At 42.1% G+C, this 22318-nt stretch overlaps 1 protein-coding gene across 5 annotated transcripts in view; it reads left to right on the top strand.

The window, feature by feature from the left end:
• trioa (trio Rho guanine nucleotide exchange factor a) overlaps nucleotides 1–22318 on the top strand; it is a 106439-nt gene that overhangs the window by 59636 nt on the left and 24485 nt on the right. For all 5 annotated transcript variants that reach the window (XM_033975561.2, XM_033975560.2, XM_055225366.1 and 2 more), the window contains exons 9-20: nucleotides 2445–2567; nucleotides 3114–3305; nucleotides 5247–5378; nucleotides 6429–6659; nucleotides 7498–7620; nucleotides 9155–9346; nucleotides 10617–10786; nucleotides 15288–15462; nucleotides 16839–17034; nucleotides 19362–19528; nucleotides 20700–20819; nucleotides 21845–22186. In XM_033975561.2, the coding sequence (XP_033831452.1) occupies nucleotides 2445–2567; nucleotides 3114–3305; nucleotides 5247–5378; nucleotides 6429–6659; nucleotides 7498–7620; nucleotides 9155–9346; nucleotides 10617–10786; nucleotides 15288–15462; nucleotides 16839–17034; nucleotides 19362–19528; nucleotides 20700–20819; nucleotides 21845–22186 (2163 nt within the window). The remainder of the gene's footprint in view (nucleotides 1–2444; nucleotides 2568–3113; nucleotides 3306–5246; nucleotides 5379–6428; nucleotides 6660–7497; nucleotides 7621–9154; nucleotides 9347–10616; nucleotides 10787–15287; nucleotides 15463–16838; nucleotides 17035–19361; nucleotides 19529–20699; nucleotides 20820–21844; nucleotides 22187–22318) is intronic.

The following is a 22318-nucleotide window of genomic DNA, read 5'->3' as shown; positions in this document are numbered from 1 at the left end:
CGATATATATTAACATTTGGACTTTTTATTCCCACTACTGGGTATTTTTGGACTACACGAGCCGTAAAAAGTTAAATAAATGACTGAGTATCGCAGTTGGTTGAGTGTTTCCTCACCGATCTGAAGGTTGGAGGTTCGAATCCTGCTCTCGACGTAAAAAAAAAAAACATTATTTGAGCGGTTCCTTGATGATCATTTACGATTACAGATGTGTTTAGAATAGTTTTGGATTTTTATTTTTTTGTGTGTCAGTATCGTTTATCGTCTTACTACTTCAGCGATATGTCGAACTTCAAAATCAGATGTCGTGACTTGGCATGGGGCAGTATCGAAATGTTTTTATCAAGAACAAAAGGATTGCGATTAACGATTATATCACGATAACGATTAAAGTTGCTGGCAGTTTTAAAAATGTTACGGATATGAATAATTATAATTTTAATGTTATGAATAAGTTCCGTGTTTAAACGACTTTTATATAATTGTACAACTACGATCTCGCGGAAAACTTTATGAATAACAGAAATTTAGGGTCCCCGGGTCAAGAAGTGTTACAATTCTGGGCCCCCTAAGACCTCGGGGCCCGGGACAACAGACCGTTTTGTCCGCCCCTGTCGACGCCCCTGTGGTTGAGTAGCTTTTTTTCTGCACATTTTGACGATACAATGGCGATTATCTTTGTCGGCGATTATATAAAATGTCTCACGGACGATTATTATCAATCTTTTTCACCACGATAAACGATATTATTGTTTATCGTCCCGTCTCTAATCGTGACGGGTCAAGATAGTGACATTTTGAAACTGAAAATGGTTGTATCGCGATTCAGTTTCTGTTCATTTCAGCTCCGAGGTCATAAACGATTTTCCTCCTCCTCATTGGTCGGCCTCTGTCGTGTTTTGAGTGACAGGTGAATTCAACCAATCACAGTGAAGTAGACGGAATCGGTTTGTTACTTGAATCGTGAGAACGTTTAAATCGTGGTCTTGGCTCTTGAAAGTCGCGATATGATTTTGACATATGGCGAGGGGCCGATCCAGCTTCTTCAGTTCCAATATCGATACTTTGACTTTAAGACGATACCCGATATAAACCGATACCGGAGCAGTGACAGTCACGTTTTTATACAGCGCTTTTCCGCCGTCAAGTCAATCAAAGCTCTTCACGTCATCTCTGACCGACAAAACCAACGATGTTTACGTCGAGAGCGGGATCCAAACCGTCAGCCAACCGAGCCAAATATCGCCAGTATCGCTCCAAATGGCACTTTTATTTCCTTAAAACAAAAGTTAACGTTTTACACCAGAGCTCCAACAGTGTTATGTAACTGTTATTGACCTGTCGTCCTGTTGTCGCTAAACTATCGAACAGCTTTATATGAGTTAAAGTTCAAACATTATGACACAAAATCAGCCTGTACATAAACTTTATTACATCCAAGTAAAGGCGCAACCAGGATATCGGTTTAACCACTACCACAAAACCGATACCCGATACTCCTTTTGCTGCTTTTGTCATACCTGCCCCATTCAATACCAGTATCGGTTAGAGCTGGGTATCGTTAAGAAGTTGCCGATGCGATACATACCTTGATAAATGGCATTGTTGATTCGATATAGTTAAATTCGATACGATTCAGTGAAAAATAAAGGCTTTCGGGACTCCATTTTCACAAAAAATAAACATTTATTTTTATTATTTTTTTATATTAATCTTCCATTTATTGAAGATGAATGAACATAACAAAGTGAATTTAGTTTTGTGCATTTTACGAACTAGAAAAACATCAGACTGTTTGATTGTCCAGTATTACTCATCCACAGGTTACACGAGCGCCACATTTACATTTACACAGGGACACGTGCAGTTTAACGACGCTGAACGATCACAATTTATGGACTAAATCACAACTGTGACACTAAAAGTCTTTGTTTCACCAAAAGTAATAAATGAAATGAACCTGTTTTAATCATCAAAACAGTGAATCAAATGTCAAACGTTCTGCATAAACACGGTTCTTTCCTCTAAACCTCTAAACTTTACAGAGATGTTATATTAGAGTCTATTTTTAGTTTATTTTTAAGTCTATTTTTTAAATTATTTTAAGCTATTTATCTATTATCTATTGTTTTATTGCATGTACCATTTTCCTTCTGTTCTTTAACTGTGCGGTGCAATACTGGAATTTCCCCACTGTGGGACTAATAAAGGCATATTTTATCTTATATTTTATCTTATATCTTATCTTATCTTAAACAAGCCACACAAATGTAGCGCGGTAACAGAATAATTTAATAAAATATACAAAAAAAAACCCCACTGTTGACAATATATCAATACAGCAGCCCACGATATCGATACTTTTACACACCTTTAGTATCGGTATCTGTTCGTCCTGACATATTTCCCACCTCTTTATTAAACGAATGTGTTTTATTTGGCAGATGTTCGACTGGATCCTGCACAACAAGGGCTTGTTTCTGGCCGGTTACACGGAGATCGGCAACAACCACCCTCACGCCGTGGAGCTGCAGACCCAACACAACCACTTTGCCATGAACTGCATGGTAAGACGACATCAAACTGAGAGATGAACAGCGGGAGGAGGAGCGTTCCACCCACTCGGAGCATCACACGTGCGCCCCGTTCTACATAATCATACACTCGGAGTTCACCTCTGGGTGTTTGTTTGGAGCTGCGTGTGTGTACTTGCACATAGCAGCAGCAACTCAACCCTTAGATATTAACCGATGCTGTTTTGTAGCCGCTGCTGGTCTTACATAACCGTTATGAAACTGTAGATATGAGCGTGATGTGTGTGGATGTTTTAGTTTGCGTTTGAGCACATGAAACGAAACAGTTTTACTTTACTCTGAGGTTGTTTGGTTCACTTTGTAAAGGAATCTCTGTAATTACTTCACGTATTTTATTTTTCCACCCATATAACTATAAACATTTTGCGTTTACCAAAGTATATTTTCAAAAATCCGTCCTCTACCCAGACATTCCATCTGATTTTTGACTGGAAAACAAAACAGATCAACTATGAGACTTTATTTCTGTGATATTTTTGCCTCCCAAACACGGTCTGTCCTGTCTCTTTTTTTTTGCAGAATGTCTACGTCAACATCAACCGCATCATGTCAGTGGGGAACCGGCTGCTGGAGTCGGGTCACTACGCGTCTCAGCAGATAAAGCAGATCTCCGGTCAGCTGGAGCAGGAGTGGAAGGCCTTCGCCGCAGCTCTGGACGAACGAAGCACTTTACTGGATATGTCAGCTACTTTTCACCAGAAGTGTGACAAGGTAAAGCAGCTCCACGAGTTACAGGAACGTACGGACAATAGGGCGGTTTTGTCTTGAGAGCTGCACTGGGGGAAAAGCCTTTTAAAACTCAAATGGATTATGGTCTTCAGGGGTTAAAAAAGTGCCCATTTGCTTTGATTAAATTTATACCAACGTACAAACAGAAAACATTAACATATATTTACATAATATGCAGAACAGAGGGATGTAGTGTTAGTCTGGGGTGAGCTCATTATACTGGGGGAGTGGGGTCTGAATCACTGAAAAATCCCCATGATTTACCATTTACTGGTTTAGTCCTGGTTTAGTCTGACTTAGCCCTGATTTAGCTCCGGTTTAGTCCTGGCTTAGTTCTGGTTTAGCCCTGGTTCAGTTCTGGTTTAGCCCTGGTTTGGCCCTGGTTTAGTCCTGGTTTGGCGCTGGTTTGGCCCTAGTTTAGCCCTGATTTAGTCCTGCTTCGGCCCTGGTTCAGCCCTGGTTCAGCCCTGGTTCAGCCCTGGTTCAGCCCTGGTTCAGCCCTGGTTCAGCCCTGGTTCAGCCCTGGTTCAGCCCTGGTTCAGCCCTGGTTCAGCCCTGGTTCAGCCCTGGTTCAGCCCTGGTTCAGCCCTGGTTTAGCCCTGGTTCAGTCCTGGTTTAGCCCTGGTTTAGTCCGGGTTTAGTCCAGGTTTAGCCCTGATTTAGTCCTGCTTCGGCCCTGGTTTAGCCCTGGTTCAGCCCTGGTTCAGCCCTGGTTCAGCCCTGGTTTAGTCCTGGTTTGGCCCTGGTTTAGCCCTGGTTTGGCCCTGGTTTGGCCCTGGTTTAGTCCTGGTGTTTTGTTTTGGAGCAGATAACATTCTTACGCGGCCTAACACTCACTAGAGTCCATTTTGCGTAATATAAAACCTTTAAACACTCAGAAATATCATTATAAAAAGGTTCAGAGCTGTCCTGGTATGTTCCATTTTCATATCAATGATTATTAGCCTGGGGAAACCTCTGAGAACAGCATCCACCTCCCACTGAAAGAAACAAACAAACATATCAAAGATTTATTAACTCGGCACATGCACAGAAGCTCCAGTTTGAGCTTCTCACAAACATGAATGCTGTTCTTGTGACTGCAACAGATGAGGAAGTCATACCCCAGACCTCAGGGACCGGGGCTAAACCGGGACTAACTGGGGCTAAACCAGAACTAAACCGGGACTAAACCAGGGCAAAACCAGGATTTAAACCAGGACTAAGTCAAGACTAAACCGGGACTAAACCGGGACTAAACCGGGACTAAACCGGAACTAAACTGGGACTAAACCGGGACTAAACCAGGATTTAAACCAGGACTAAGTCAAGACTAAACCGGGACTAAACCGGGACTAAACCGGGACTAAGTCGGGACTAAGTCGGGACTAAGTCGGGACTAAGTCGGGACTAAGTCGGGACTAAGTCGGGACTAAGTCGGGACTAAGTCGGGACTAAGTCGGGACTAAACCAGGATTTAAACCAGGACTAAGTCGAGACTAAACTGGGACTAAACCATGACTAAACTGGGACTAAACCATGACTAAACTGGGACTAAACCATGACTAAACTGGGACTAAACCAGAGCTGAAGCGGGACTAAAGTGAGGCTGAAGCGGGGATGAAGCCAGGACTACGCCAGGGCCGAAGCAGGACTAAACCACGGCTAAACCAGGACTAAACCAGGGTTAAACCAGGACTACATCATGACTGTTTGTGATGAGGAAACATAACATAGATCAGAAAACAGTGTGATATTGGCTCTTTAAACTTTGACACTGGCCCCAGGTGGAGTCTTGTCCTCACAGTCTGACTGTCGTGTGACTCGTAGCATAAACATGTGTAAACACCACCGCTGTCTGTGCTACGTCAGCGGTGAAAAGCTTTAAATGAACGGCAGAGTGTGTTCTTAATGTCTTAATGGCCGTTGTGTTTGTTCCTGAAGTACATGGGGAACGTGGACTCATGGTGCAAAGCGTGCGGCGAAGTGGACTTACCCTCAGAGCTACAGGACCTGGAGGACGCCATCCACCATCACCAGGGCCTGTACGAACACATAACCACGGCGTACTCGGAGGTAACTGGCTTTTCACAAATTATCAACTTGACGCTTTAGGAGGGGGTTTTAAAAGAGTGGTTCCTTCAAGGTTAAAACGAAAACTCGATATCTGACAAGGTTTACTGTTACATTTACATATCTCTTATTTTGATATTGTATAAAAACAGCTAAATGGTCCCAGAATATTGGCGATTAGGATCTACGATGGACTGTATAAAGAAGTGGAGCAAGTTAATACGCACATTTAAGCAGCAGTTACAGAGAGAGGGGCCACAGTTTTTCAATAGAATGTGAATTGCAGCCAGAGTCAGAAGCGCATTAGAAGGTTAGCTATGTCCATTTACAAATACAGTCTATGGGATCGACTCAGAAAATCCATCCATGAGCTTCAGTAAAGTGATTTCTTCTGATTTGAAGTTTCACTAGAGGACTTTTCCTCATTCAAACGAGATAATATTTCGAGTTGAATTGTGTTATTGCTGTAACGGAGGACTGTTGCTATGGCAATTTCCTCAAATCGGGAAGGAATCCTTTGTCTCAGATGAATGAAAAGAATTTGATTAAAATGCTCGATGCCAACAGACCGAAGCAACCGAAGCAAATTAGCTGTAAAACTTTATATTCCAGCGTACAAGTTGTTATTTCACGGTAAACAGTCACATTATACAGCACTTTTCCTCTTTCAAGCCACTCAAAGCACCAGTTTACAGAGACACAGTGGGTGTAAGCGTCTTGCCCGAGGACACGACGACAGCGTTCGTCCGTGGTAATTGTAAATCGCACCTTCAACTTTCGGATCAGTGAACAAATGCTCTACCAACTGAGCAACTGTTAAACCTGAAACATATACAGTATTACATGTTTGTCCACTGAGTCGCACGTTGATGGTTCGATTCCAGCTCGCCACAGATGAACACTGTCGCTGTGTCCTCGGGCAAGACACTTAACCCCCGTCACCCCCAGCATGAATGTGTCAGCGGTTCCTCGATCTAAGGCGCTGTGAGAGCCCCGAAGACGGAAAAGCACCGCTAAAAATTGGACCGTTTAACATTTGACCATTTCCTATAGGTGAGCCAGGACGGGAAAGCCCTCCTGGACAAACTGCAGCGACCTTTGACCCCGGGCAGCGCGGACTCTCTGACGGCCTCAGCCAACTACTCCAAAGCAGTGCACCACGTCCTGGACATAATCCACGAGGTCCTGCACCATCAGAGACAACTGGAGAATATCTGGCAACACCGGAAAGTACGGCTCCATCAGCGTCTGCAGCTCTGCGTGTTCCAGCAGGACGTGCAACAGGTTAAAGCGCCGTGTTACTCTATTCTCTGACATCACGAGGTGGAACAGAGCGTTTTTGAGGTTTGGGGGTGTAGCTAAGACAGACGGACTATTACTCAAACACGTGTGGATGATACAAAACACAACTCTACGCCTGTTTTTCACGAGATCACAGCATTCTGACATGGTTAAACGCTCAAAAGACGCTATTAAACCTTTAAGATCTTAGCACGTATATAATGGACATGTGATTTTTGCCTTGATGCGAGCAGATTTCAGCTTTTGCAAATGTCTGACCAAACGCAGCGACATCTGCTTTTTGCAATGTTTAGGGGGGGATGTAACTTAAGAGGCAGTTTTACCGAGTTGAATGGGGTTGACAGTAATTTGAAAATAATAGGGTAGGTCTCCGGCTAGAAGGATCGTGCTCCTAATAAAGGGGTTTTTATCTTAGCAACAGCCTCGTTTCCTCTCAAAATTCCCTTGAGCTATTCGCCAGATCTTTGTTGTCATCCATCACTGTGCTCGCTAAACGCCGTAAGTGGCCAAATGTGTGCTCGGAAATCAAATATGAAACGCGATAATACCAGATCATGATGTCCAGGAGAACGACGAGCATCTCTTTTTGAGTGCGTCTCCGCGGCAACGACTGCCATGGCAACAGCCGAACTGGGTCATATGTCCATGCAGATGCTGTTTATTCATTTATGGCGAGGGCACAGCGAGCGGTGTGAAAATAAAGCATCGGTGCGACACCTCTCAGAACGCTTTGGCTGTAACATATTGCTCTTACGTAGTCCCTCGCTCTGCCAGGCGCCCTCTGCTGGTTGGTATGTGACGGTGGTTTGTCTGTCGCCAGGTGCTGGACTGGATAGAGAACCACGGAGAGGCCTTCCTCAGCAAACATACAGGTGTTGGGAAGTCTTTGCATCGAGCCAGAGCACTGCAGAAACGTCATGAGGACTTTGAGGAAGTTGCACAGGTTTGTTTTATTTGTTTAAACTTTATTTATATCATCATTTAAGTCAGGGGTTTCCACACTTTTTCAGCATGGGATCTACTTATAAAATTACCAAAAAAAAAGATCTACCACCTACTATAAAACTGCTAAACATATTACATTTGTGTCATGGCACTGAATGGAATCAGCAGGGATCCATAGTCCGGAGAACAGTATTTGGACTTAATAAACTTCATGTAGGAAAAGTCGTACTCGCGTAAATAAGTGGAGCTGAAAAATGTCATCAAGGAGGTAGCGCATTTCCTCATGTTGTGGTACTTTTTCTCTGTGAGTAAATTCGTGTCGTGGCTTTTGTGAACAGTCCGAAAATGCCGCTCCACATTTCTCTTCTTCGGATTAGCAACAGTGCACTGGCAAATGAGGCAAACGCACTTCAAAAATGACACTGTGGAAAAAAAAGTCCTGCTTCCATTTTGTATGAAAGTGGTAGGTTTTTGACTTCTTACTTGGTCCAGCTCCCCCATTCATTTTATCCCCTTTAAGTTTAGATTAATAAATAAATTGGAGCTAACTAGATGATAGCTTGATTTTGTTTTGCTGCGTTTAGCGTCTATTTTTGGGTTAATATCTTGATCTGCTCGTACTACCTTTGCGATCGATGGCATTTCTGATTTAAGTGAACTGCTATTAAAAATAACGCACACAATTTAATGAATGAGTTAAGTTTGGAGCTCAGGCCTCGGCAGAAGAACCAGGGCCAAACCAAGTCTAAACCGGGATTAAACCAGGTCTAAACCAGGACTAAATCAGGACTGAACCAGGATTGAATCAGGACTAAACCAGGTCAAAACCAGGACTAAACCAGGTCTAAACCAGGTCTAAACCAGGTCTAAACCAGGTCTAAACCAGGTCTAAACCAGGTCTAAACCAGGTCCAAACCAAGACTGAACCAGGTCTAAACCAAGACTGAACCAGGTCTAAACCAAGACTGAACCAGGTCTAAACCAAGACTGAACCAGGTCTAAACCAAGACTGAACCAGGTCTAAACCAAGACTGGACTAGGTCTAAACCAAGACTGAACCAGGTCTAAACTTGATCTGAACCAGGTCTAAAGCAGCCCTACATTTCTCAGGTCTAAAGCAGGTCTAAAGCAGGTCTAAAGCAGGTCTAAAGCAGGTCTAAAGCAGGTCTAAAGCAGGTCTAAAGCAGGTCTAAAATAGGTCTAAACTGCTCAAACCCCGGCAGAAGACTTGGCGATGAAGTGTGTGGCGAGTTTGTGGACGTTTAGGAGATGTCTTCACCCCGGGGTCTGGACTCTGGAGGTGGTAGGGGAGAGGGAGGTTTAAACTGGGCAGACTGGGCACTGATTGGACGAAGAGGAGGAACAATGAGGTGATGAAGACTGAGGAGCAGGTAGACCGTGACGTAGACTGTGAGGCAGTTAGATCTTCCAGGCTGAATTTATGCTCACTCCATTTTGGTAAATCTCTCTTATACTCATAATCTCTTTGTTATTGTATTGTTGTTTTATTGTGCTAACCCCCTTTTCTGCAGAACACGTACACCAATGCTGACAAGCTGTTGGAGGCGGCCGAGCAGCTGGCCCAGACGGGTGAGTGCGACCCAGAAGAGATCTACCAAGCCGCCCACCAACTCGAGGACCGCATCCAAGACTTTGTTCGTCGTGTAGAGCAACGCAAAGTCCTGTTGGATATGTCTGTCGCCTTCCACACGCACGTCAAAGAGGTAGGCAGCAGGCTGATGTAACACACAAGTGGATGTCAGGGTGGATGTGGGCTGTGTGTGTGTGAGAGCTCTTAAAACAACGGGCGGGTGGAGAGAGTGTGGAGCAGTTTATTCTGGAGCTTTGGTTTTTGGTAGTTTAATATTTTGTCTCAAAGCTCAAGTGAATGTGAATATTAAAATGTGTTAACTGAATTAAAGATGAGGATGGATGTGGGCCTGTCACGAGAACGAACCGGGACTGAACCGGGACTGAACCGGGTCTGAACCGGGACTGAACCGGGACTGAACCGGGTCTAAACTATATAATAAAACTAGATTGAAATCAGGACTGAACTAGAGCTAAACCAGGTCTAAACCAGGACTTAAACAGGTCTGAACCAGATATAAACTGGGTCCAAACTGGGTCCAAGCTGGATCTAAGCCGGGTTTATACCGGGTCTAAAATGGGTCTAAACCTGGTCTAAACTATATAATAAAACTAGGTTGAAATCAGGATTGAACCAGGTCCAAACCAGGACTAACCCAGGACTAACCCAGGACTAAACCAGGACTAAACCAGGACTAAACCAGGACTAAACCAGGACTAAACCAGGACTAAACCAGGACTAAACCAGGACTAAACCAGGACTGAAACCAGGACTGAACCCAGGACTAAACCCAGGACTAAACCAGGGCCAAAGTTCTTCTGTTTATGTGAACACAGAGGTAACTGTTGGCTTTAACCCACACCAAAACAAGAGCCAAACAACAGCAGACTCAACTCACTAGAGCCAGTCTCCAAAAACAGACCCGTAACTGACCAACAGAACCTCACATCGTGTCGTCATAGCAACCAAGTGTCCAAACAAAAGCAGTTACATTAACAACAACATAAACAGCTACAACTAAAGCTAAACACAAAATATCAGATTGTTACGGTTTATACAAACAGAAGAGAAGTTTTCGTTAACACACTAGTCTCTGATCTATGTTAAAATGGTGTTTCCTCGTCACAAACACACAAAACTAAAGGTAAAAGGAAGCTGCAAAGTTGAAAACTCCAGCTTCATAACATCACAAGGTAGAACGGAGCATTTTCAGCTTTGGAGACGTTACAGACTAATAATAAAGTGTTACTCAAACATGTGTGAATGAAACAAAACACAACTCCAGGTCTGTTTTTGAGGAGGTAACAGCTTTAGAACATGAATTAAAGGTCCTGTATTACACAAAATGGACTCTGGTGAGCTTTAAACTTGATGAACATTTTAACCCTGTTGTTTTGCGTTAGCTGTGGACGTGGCTGGAGGAGCTACAGAAGGAGCTTTTGGACGATGTTTACGCCGAGTCAGTGGAAGCTGTACAAGACCTCATCAAACGCTTCGGCCAACAGCAGCAGACCACGCTTCAGGTCACCGTCAACGTCATCAAGGAAGGGGAGGATCTCATCCAGCAACTCAGGTAACACACACCTGATGAATGTAATGTAGAAAGAAACATTCTCAAAAGCCTCAGTACCTCTAGTTGCATTTGCGTAGTATTACATGACCAGTCTGGATTCTTCTGGTGTAAATTTGAACATCTGCAAATACTTTTTAACTGTATGTTTCGCAATTGTTTCGTATGGTGTCAATAAATGCGTTTTCACCATAGACTGTATATATAAATGGGCATAGCTAACCTGCTAGCCGCCATGTTCCTAATGTTGCGGTCTTAAATGTTCATATTAACCCGCTCTACATGATCCTGGTGTTTTTATTTCACTATTGTGTCTGTAAATCAAGATATGAACATTAATAACAGACAAATCAGGCGCCTTCTTTCCCCCGAGGTCACGCCCGGTAGCATTAGCAACAGGTTTGATTGACAGCGTTGCTAAGTGCCCGCTCCCTGCTTAAACCAGTGGTGCGGGCGGGAAGGGGCGTTACCTTCAACAGCCTCACATAGGATTGGCTCTTTGGTTGCTATGATACTCGCGGTCGGAATTCCAAATATGAAACTCAGCTCCAAATTAGTCGCTATAACCGCTCTAGCCTCAATGAGCTTCATTTGACTGGAGCTGAACGCCGTGGGTGACGTCACACTCACTTTTCGTCCACATCTTTATATAAATTTGCATATTTCCAGAATTTGCATCAGAAAAGGTCATAACAAATACAACTAAGCAAATGTTTACCTGTTTATGAGGGCGGTTTGTCTGCTGCATCATGACACCACTAATCCTACAGAGGGCGCACCGTCCAAGCTAACGTACATGACCATTTACATCAGGGGTCTCAAACTCAAATTATCTGGGGGCTGCAGGAGGCAGAGTCTGGGTGAAGCTGGTCCGCATCAGGTATTCCACAAAAAAAACCTCAGAAGTCATCGCTGTTTTCAACGCACATGAGGAAATATGCCATTTTTTAATGATTTTATGGTTATACATCGTTATTTGTTGAATCTTTTGTGACGGGAGTACACAGCGAGAGTGACACGTGTGTTTGGGGTTTACCGATTTGTCAGAACCTTCTACACGCAACATGGTAACGCCACACTAACATTAAACTTCCATATTGTCCCGCGGGCCACTAAATATTGTCTCGCGGGCCGCAATTTGCCCCTGGACCGTGAGTTTGAGACTGCTGATTTACATAGACAGTGGCTCCCTGTTTTCTGCACCACTCGAGGAAAAACTAAAACTGCTTTGGCTTTGCTAGAGACGCACTTTCCGCTTCCTGTTCGCATTTGTGTCATGTACGTAACTTAGCGGGATCTTTAAAACCTAATAATGCTATAGATTTGTTTGCTAACGCCTGCCGCCTCAGTTTTTTACCAAAGTACAGCAGGGAAAATGAAAAATACTTGCATTGTACAAGCATAAACTTTCCCCGAGTTACTTTATTAATGAATATTAGCACACGGATGGGTCTCTGGGCACGTTATTACTTTCCCAGCGTCGTTTGTTTTTAGCTCGACACTAGCGCGCTGATAATAAAAACAGGAGATAAGGTGTCTCCTTCAGTGTGAGTCAGACTGAAGCATGTAGGACACAGGTGTTCTTCAAGGATAAAGCCACTTATTATGGAGAAACAGATTTATCTTGGCGCAGACCAACGTTAAGATGTGAACGTAGTGGAGCTGCCAAACTGGTCGTTATAAAGGACTTGTAATTTTTCGATATAAACGTTTCTTGGATTTTTCCCAGCAGCTCCACTGCTGTTTCCATCTTCACGTCGGTATGTGCTAAGCTAAATCTCTGTTCTGAGTAGCGCGGTGATGTTTAGCGGTGTTTCTCTGGAGGAATTTGGGCCAACAACGAGCAGCGTGATGGGATTATTCCAGCTTTGTTCATCCACTTCGGTCCAGTGCAGGTTCGTAGTCCGACAGTCACGTGGATTTTATATTTTTTTCACGAGTTTAAGTGCGTTTCCTCCTTCCAAAATGCGCTTTAACCGTTATGAGCTTAAATCAAAACCCTCCTGAAGCAAGAAAAGGAGCGTTTTATGTAATATTTGTGCGTTTCTGCCTCCTCTTACTTATGCAAATCTTTAAAATGTGCATTAAAAAACAAAGTGATTGAAACGCAGCTATTCAGTGCAAAGCGTCTTAAACAAAATCCATATTATTATCATCTACATCATTGTTCTATGGGCAGCCGAGGGACTCTGGAAATCAGCCCCAGGACAAAACGGCTAAATACTTACTAATTAGAAGCTCAGAGAACCTCTTCATTATCATCTACCCACTTTTCTCTCTGTTCTATTCATCTCTCTCTCTCTGGAGTGTAGGGCCCATAATGCATTCTTACATAAGTCTTTTATAAGAGCGTCTAATAGCACGACAGTTTCTCTGGGAGCAAACTGTGGCTCTGCTCACCTTTTCTGTGTGTGTGTTCATCATTGTGTTTGTGTGTCTGTGTGTGTGTGTGTCTGTGTGTGCTTATCTCACACAGATGAATCAAGCGAGACTCAGGATCCATCAAATGTTGTTATAATTCTGCTCCGTCACGTTTTGCCCGCTGTAAACTCGCCTGTGTGTGCATCAGTGTGTATGTGCGTGTCTGTGTATGCGTGTGTGTGTGTGTGTATGTGTCTGCATGTGGGTGTATGTGTGTGTCAGTGTGTGTGCGTCTGTGTGTGTACGTGTGTCACTGTGTCTGTGTGTGTATCACTGTGGGCTTCAGTGTCAGTGGGTATGTGTCTGTTGGGGTGTGTGTGGGGGTGTGTGTGTGTGTGTGTGTTCATGCATGTGGGTGTGCATCAGTGTGTGACTGTGTGTGTGTGTGTGTGACTGTGTGGGTGGGGGTGTGTGTGTGTGTGTTCATGCATGTGTGCAGCTGTCACATCGATGCATCAGATTCACTCACACTCAGTTCATTATGGGGCCTATAGGACCCGTCCCATCATTTCTCTGCACATTCTGTACATTTCTATTTCCAGCTCACCTCCAGATAAAGATATTCCAGACAAAAATATTCCTGATAAATATATTCCAGATAAAGATATTCCTGATAAAGATATTCCTGATAAAGATAGTCCAGATAATGATAGTCCTGATAAAGATATTCCAGATAAAGATATTCCAGATAAAGATATTCCAGATAAAGATAGTCCAGATAAAGATAGTCCAGATAAAGATATTCCAGATAAAGATAGTCCAGATAAAGATAGTCCAGATAAAGATAGTCCAGATAAAGATAGTCCAGATAAAGATGGTCCAGATAAAGATATTCCAGATAAAGATATTCCAGATAAAGATGGTCCAGATAAAGATGGTCCAGATAAAGATATTCCAGATAAAGATGGTCCAGATAAAGATGGTCCAGATAAAGATGGTCCAGATAAAGATAGTCCAGATAAAGATAGTCCAGATAAAGATATTCCAGATAAAGATGGTCCAGATAAAGATGGTCCAGATAAAGATGGTCCAGATAAAGATAGTCCTGATAAAGATATTCCAGATAAAGATATTCCAGATAAAGATGGTCCAGATAAAGATGGTCCTGATAAAGATATTCCTGATAAAGATATTCCAGATAAAGATATTCCAGATAAAGATATTCCAGATAAAGATATTCCAGATAAAGATGGTCCAGATAAAGATATTCCAGATAAAGATAGTCCAGATAAAGATAGTCCAGATAAAGATAGTCCAGATAAAGATAGTCCAGATAAAGATAGTCCAGATAAAGATATTCCAGATAAAGATATTCCAGATAAAGATATTCCAGATAAAGATAGTCCAGATAACGATAGTCCAGATAAAGTCCTTTTTGCATCTGCTCTGACCACAGTAAATATGTCTGGATATAATGTGGATGCAGAAGTCTAATATAACAGCGGTTATGTCGTCAGAGGGTCAACAGGGCGTGGGCGTGGTCAGTATTTGGATGCAGGGAATTCCAGGTGCCACAGTGAGGCGCCAGTGGCAAAGGACTTCCATTGTGTCCTTAGGCAAGACACTTCGCCCATATTGCTCGGTGTGAACGTCATGTGTGTTTTGGTGGTGGTTGGAGGGTCCGATGGCACAGATTGACAGTCTTGCTTCAGTCGGTCTGTCCCAGGGCAGTGTGGAGTGACTGAATAAAGCTCTGTAAAGGGTCTCTGAGTGTCCAAAAAAGCGCTTTATAAATCGGATTTATTATAATTTTTGTTGTTATTCCTATACATAGATTTACAAGTCCTCTCTTTACACAGTCTGTGGTGTCACCTGTCCATGGAACTGCAGATGGAAAGCAGCAGTCGCTAAATCTAGTACAAATGTGTTTTTTTTCTTTTGTGAGATTAATGAATTTGTACACGGTCCCTAACAAATAAAGAATAAACTAAACTAATGCTAAAAAAAACTCAAGATTACTTTTTGTCAATATTACCCATCTCTTTTGCTAAGCAGTAGTTTACTTTTCGGGCTGTTGAATCCCCCTCACCCGTCTGCTTCTGTTGGCTCATTGTGTTTGTGTGTGTTTGTGTGTGTTCACCAGGGACTCTGCCATTTCCAGCAACAAGACTCCCCACAACAGCTCCATCCACCACATCGAGTCCGTGCTGCAGCAGCTGGATGAGGCCCAAGCCCAGATGGAGGAGCTGTTTCAGGAGCGAAAGATCAAACTCGAGCTCTTCCTACAGCTGCGGATCTTTGAGCGAGATGCTATAGACGTGAGTGCGATTAACGATTATGTCACGATGATTATTCAAGTTACTGACAGTTTTAAATGTTATGGATGTGAATAATTATCATTTTTATGTTATAAATAAGTCCCATGTTTAAAAAAACTACTATAACTACGATCTAGTGGAGAATATTCTGGATGAGCAGGACCGTTGACAGTAATTTGGGGGCCCCCGGGCAAGAAGCTTCACATGGGCCCCCTCTAATACAATTTAACAGGAGAAGGGTCCAATTCTGGGCCCCCTAAGACCCTGGGGCCTGGGACGATCGACCCCTTTGTCCCCCTGTTGATTCCCCTGTGAATTAGTAGCTTTTTTCCGCACATTCTCCTGATATAAAGGCGATTATCTTTGTTGGAGATTATCACGATTTTATAAAAAGACCCACGAACGATTATTGTCAACCTTTTTTACCACAATAAACGATATATAATTGTTTCTCATCCCATCTCTAGTGTGAACCAATTTGTGAAGTATGGCGTTCCCGTTTGAATCGTGTTATTAGCCTTAAAGTAAATGTACTGAGCTTGTGTCTGAGATATACTGTAGTTATAATCTAAGGATCGTTATGTTATAATTGGGACATTTGGACATTTTAAATCGTCAATATTCATCTAAAACAACTTAATTAGTCCACTATGGCGCCCAATGCGAGCTGACGTTGAAGTAAACGTCAAAAAATGTGCACCAAAATGATGACGCAACGCTGCCAAATCCTACGAGTATCACTGCTTAAGAAAGTAAAACTGGAGAAGAAATGCGTACGTCACAGTGGAGGTTAAACAGGGGTTGATCGGCAAAATGACGTCTTGAAAATGAGCGATTTACGATTATTGAAACATGAATCACTCTAAAAAGGCAAGGCAAGTTAATGTGTACAGCACAATTCGTACACAAGGTAATTCAAAGTGTTTTACAGAATCAAAAAAGACATTAAAATCACAATACAACAAATCGAAACATAAATAATCCCAAATTAACATCGTAAAATTAACATTAAAGGAGAAAAGTGCAGACTAAAAACCTTTCCAAAAACAACTTTGAGACGGTAAATGAGAATAAACAACCGTAACATTCCCAGAAAAGCTGATGAGACGTCATAACGTACTAATAAAAATCATTTCTTTTTACGGTGGCTGTTCTGAATCAACGCAAAAGCATTTTTTTCACCATCTAAAATTCTATATAGAGTGTAGACTTATAGATACATTCATAATAAAGCTGTATTATTTGACTTTTAGTATAGAAATATCACATAACAAACAATATCTCAGTCGTCTCCGTTGTTCCATTCATCCCAGTCCGAGTGTGGTCTGCTCACATTAATTTGCACATGTTCATTTGGATTTTCATCTCGTTTCTAGATCATTTCTGACCTGGACTCTTGGAATGAGGAGCTGAGTGGGCAGTTGACCGAGTTCGACACAGAGGACCTGACCGTAGCGGAGCAGAGATTACAGCATCACGCCGATAAAGCCCTCACCATGAACAACCTGACCTTTGACGTTATCCACCAGGGTCAGGAGCTGCTGCAGTACGTCAATGAGGTCCAGGCGTCAGGTGAGAGCGACCAAACGGGGAATATTTCTCTGGTTTTATTTTAATACATTGATTTTCCAGACGAAGGTTTAGTTTGTTTCCATCCTTTTTTTTCCTGAACATTTTTTTTTTTAATCAAGTGTTGAAATAATCTGCAGTTATACAAGTTACAGTTGAATTACTTTTTTTTCTTCCCCTTTTTAAACCCAACACCTCTCACCTGTTCAAAAAAAATACAGTATAATAATAAAAAAATAAAATAATTAAATGAATAAATAATAATAATAAAAATATACAAAATCATACCTAACAGACAAAAGAATTATAAAAAATAACTAAACAAAAATGATTTTATATATATATATATATATATATATATATATATATATATATATATATATATATATATATATATATATATATATATATATATATATATATATATATATATATATATATTAATAATACAGTACAATAATAAAAAAATAATTGAATGAATAAATAATAATATCCAAAATAAAAGAATTATAAAAAATAAATACCTGATAGTTTGGACTGCTCGTGATGTTACTGCGACATGTCCGATCAGCTGATTTAAACAGGTTCTGGCGCTGTGTCCCTACCGCTAGAGGCAGGACGACAGCGCCACCTGCAGTCCAACTTCTTCAGGACAGTATCTCAGGTGTGTGAGAGTAAAAATGCCCCTCGTCTCTGTTTAAAGTCTCATGTGCACGTTTCTGTATTTCAATTGCCTCCTTGATATTTCTGTGTTCTTTCGTCGATCGTGACATCGCCTATGACCTCGCCCTTATCTATTTGAGCGACTGTGGCTCAGTTGGTAGAACACTGATCCGAAGGTTGGCGGTTCGAATCCCGCTCTCGACATAGACAGATATTGATGGGATTGTAAAGTTAATTACTATATCGACTAGAACTGGATCTGGAACAGTGTGATTTTGGGGTCGATATGTATTAATATTCGTACTTTTTCTTTGCGCTACTGGGTATTTTTTCACTAAACGCGCTGTAAAAGGTTGAATAAATAACTCAGTATATCAGCTGGTAGAGTGTTTGTCCACTAATCTGAAAGTTGGCCGTTCTAATCCTGCTCTCGACCTAAAAAAAAAAATCATTGGTTGAGCGTTTAGATCACGTGTCAAACTCAAGGCCCGGGGGCCAAATGCGGCCCGCCATGTCATTTTATGTGACCCACAAGGTAAATTTAAATGTATGACTGTCTTAAAATGTCAGTTTATCAGGAGTTATGCAATTAGACAGACATATTTTTTATATCTTTGCAAAATTTGAGACAAACCATTTTGCTGATGTGGCCCTCGGTGAAATTAAGTTTGACGCCCCTGGTTTAGATCCATTGACCCACAGGTTGGTGGTGCGATTCCAGCTGACCTTAAGCTAGCTAATTGCATACTGAGATTAAATTTGTTATTACAACTGTGTTTTATGAAGCTTTTTTCAAACAAAGTCACATTGTCTGTTTTTCTCCAGCCAGTCCTGTTAAAGGTTATACAAGAATTATGATCATAGACTGTATATATAAATGAACATAGCTAACCTGCCGCGTTCGAAATAGTAAGTGAACAAGGGCGCGTTTCCAGCTCCTTTGACCTCAGCTCACTTTCTATTGAACAACTGTCGCCGCTCTCTCTGTAACTGCTACTTCCAGGCTTAATAACAGATAAATCAGGCGCCTTCTTTCCCCCGAGGTCGCTCCCGATAGCGTTAGCAACAGGTCTCTGGTTTATCTTGGTGGTTACGTTCTAAAAATAACCTTCAATAGATGAAATCCACGAAGTATCAGCTTTATTTTTACAATTATTATATATGTATAAGGCTGTAAACCCCTCACCACACACTTTATACACTTTTCTCACACAGGCATTAGCATTTTCTCACATTTCTCTCTTGTTTAAACTCTCTCAAAGTTCAAACCCGCACGTATCTTTCTGCATAATTTTAGGATCGATCGATTTGATGCTGTTCACTGAATCCCAATGAAAACACAGCTTTATCTACTTGTCATTGCCATTATGCTGATATGCTGATGAAACTCTGCGCATTTTTCATAGAACTGGCTTTGCTCGTTTATCATGTAGGTGTTGTGCACTCGCGTTTGTCACCTTTGGTCAGCAGCTGTGAAAAAGCTCCCACTCACAGACCAGAATACCTCGTGGGTGATTTAACATAGGTTACATCACAAACTGGAATAAAACAAATTGTTAATCATAATAATCCATACTCTCGCTGTATAATTGCGAGACGGCAGGCAGAAATAGCGTTGCCTTTGTCAAGCAGAGCCTCTTCTGACTGGTTGTGTAATTGCGTTGCAGGTGTGGAGCTGTTGTGCGATCGAGATGTTGACATGGCGACGCGGGTTCAGGAGCTGCTGGAGTTTCTTCACGAGAAGCAGCAGGAGTTGGACCTGGCGGCCGAGCAGCACCGCAGACACCTGGAGCAGTGTGTCCAGCTCAGGCACCTCCAGGCGGAAGTCAAGCAGGTCAGTCTGTGCAGTGGTTGGCGCCATCTGTAGGGGAATACTTGTAACTACAGCTATACAGCAAAACAAAAGAGGCTAAAGTTTTAGAGTGAAGATTCATGTATTTATTTTATTTTTATTTATTTAATTTTAATTTATTATTATTATTTTATTTTTTTATTAAAAAAAATCCATTTAATTTACTTATTATATTTTACTTATTTATTTTTATTATTATTATTATTGTTTTATTATTATTATTATTAATTTGTATGTACGTATTATATATTTTTAATTATTCATTTAATTTACTTATATTTTACTTTTTATTTTATTTGTATTTATTTATTTATTTATTTACTGATTTGCTTTTATTTAAAACAAGAACAGTGCACAGAAAACCTTAACCCCTACAGGCTCATAGGGGTTAAACACCTCTGACACGAAGATTTAATCAATAACAATGTCTCCTTAAAATAACTACTATCCCAGTTCATTATTAAACCTTTTAAACTGTCAAAATCCATTTATTTCAAGCCGCTTCTTCTTCAGTTCTGGTCAGATTACTGCTGGACACTGCCTTATATCTGTCTGAAACTAACACACCTGTTTGTTTACAGTTTGTTTGTTGTTTAGGTCTATCAAACTGTGCCTGAGCCATATTTAGTATAATCATTCAGGCCCTTAAAGGCTGCACTCACACCTGTTGGCACACAGGCTATTGTTTTGATTTAGGTCTGAGTTATATCGGTGAAACGTCTTCACTTTAAAACCTTTGTCCATTTCCCTGAATCACACCGGGATGACTGAAGGATTACACAAGTCCAGCTATAATCAAGGAATCCATCTTTTGCCACTTTCTGCTTGTGAGTTTGGATCTGATTTGGTGACAGAAAAAAATAATTTCTCACTTTCAGACAAGTCCAGTTCTGTCCTAAAAGAAAAGTGAAGTCTGTGAACTGGACAAACGTTTTAAAGAGCGGCCAGTTGACAGAATTTTAATGTATTTTGTGATGCATCTGTGACATCTTTAAGCTCATTTGTGTCCCCTACATGGCAACGATGGTGATGACGAGGACGACGATGATGATGATGATGTCTGGGCATTGTTTTGTTCTCTTGACACTGTTTAAATTAACTACTTACCAAATTGTTATATTCATTGTGTGAACCGCATCTGTCCGTCACCCAGGTTCTTGGCTGGATTCGTAACGGTGAGTCGATGCTCAACGCCGGTTTGATCACGGCCAGTTCTTTACAAGAAGCCGAGCAACTGCAGCGAGAACATGAGCAATTCCAACACGCCATAGAGGTTTGTAAAACGGAAAGAGCTTAAATGTACAGCTATAGTATTTTAAAGCTCATATTAGGAGGTTTTCTGATCTGTAATGTTGTTTCCTCGTCACAAACAGACCTGGAGTTGTGTTTTGTTTCATTCACACATGTTTAACACACAAACCCTGCAGATTTCTCAAACAGAAAACACTCTGTTCCACCTTGTGATGTCATCATGTGGTAATACAGGAAGTGCTCCACTGTGTCTTTAAACTCCACACACCTTCATTTCTAGAATCATTTGGATCATTTCAGACCTGGAATTGTCAATCTACTGCTGAACTAAAGGTAAATGGAGCTGTTAACTCTCTCGATTTACTGGTCAATCTGTGTTTTACCCTCACCAATGGTCATGAGCTTTGGGTAATGACCAAAAGGACAAGATGGCGGACACAAGCGGACAAAATGGGTTTCCTTCGCAGGGTGGCTAGGTGTCCCCTGAGAGATAGGGTGAGGAGCTCGTTGTAGAGCCGGTGCACCTCCACGTTGAGAGGAGCAGCTGAGGTGGCTCGAGCATCTGTTCCTGATGCCTCCTGGACGCCTCTCTAGGGAGGTGTTCCAGGCATGTCCCACCGGGAGGAGGCCCAGGGGAAGATCCAGGACACGCTGGAGGGACTGTGTCTCTCGGCTGACCTGGGAACGTCTTGGGGGTCCCACCGGAGGAGCTGGAGGACGTGTCTGGGGTGAGGGAAGTCTGGGAGTCCCTGTTTAGACTGCTGCCCCCACGACTTGGCACCGGATAAGAGGAAGATGATGGATAGATGGCGTTATTAACTTGAAAACTACCACTTCATGACATCACAAGGTGGAACAGAGCATTTTCAGCTTTGTAGATGTTACAGACTAATAATAAAGTGTGACTCAAACGTGTGTGAATGAAACAAAACACAACTCCAGGTCTGTTTTTGATGCGTTAACATTATAACATGACTTAAACCTCACAAGAGTCAAGTTTTGTGTGATATACAGGACCTTTATTAAAGTGTAACGTGTCTCATGCAGAAAACCCACCAGAGTGCCCTGCAGGTTCAGCAAAAAGCAGAGGCGCTCCTCCAAGCCAACCACTACGACATGGACCTGATCAGAGACTGCGCCGAGAGCGTGGCGTCGCACTGGCAGCAGCTCATGTTGAAGATGGAGGACAGGCTGAAGCTGGTGAACGCCTCTGTGGCCTTCTATAAAACATCAGAGCAGGTGTGCAGCGTGCTGGAGAGTCTGGAGCAGGAGTACAAACGAGAAGAGGACTGGTGCGGGGGAGCGGACAAACTGGGGCCCAACTCTGAGACGGACCACGTCACCCCCATGATCAGCAAACACCTGGAGCAGAAGGAAGCGTTTCTGAAGGTAGTAATCAAGTGTGGTCCTATCTGTGTTTATCGTAGGTTTAGCTCAGACTGTAGACTGTTTATATAGATGCACATAGCTAACCTGCTAGCCACCGCGTTCTGAATGGGAAGTGATCATGGGTAGAGCGGG

This window comes from Periophthalmus magnuspinnatus, chromosome 11 (genome assembly GCF_009829125.3).
Source record: "Periophthalmus magnuspinnatus isolate fPerMag1 chromosome 11, fPerMag1.2.pri, whole genome shotgun sequence".
NCBI lineage: Eukaryota > Metazoa > Chordata > Actinopteri > Gobiiformes > Gobiidae > Periophthalmus > Periophthalmus magnuspinnatus.
This window is presented reverse-complemented; position numbering and strand designations above follow the sequence as displayed.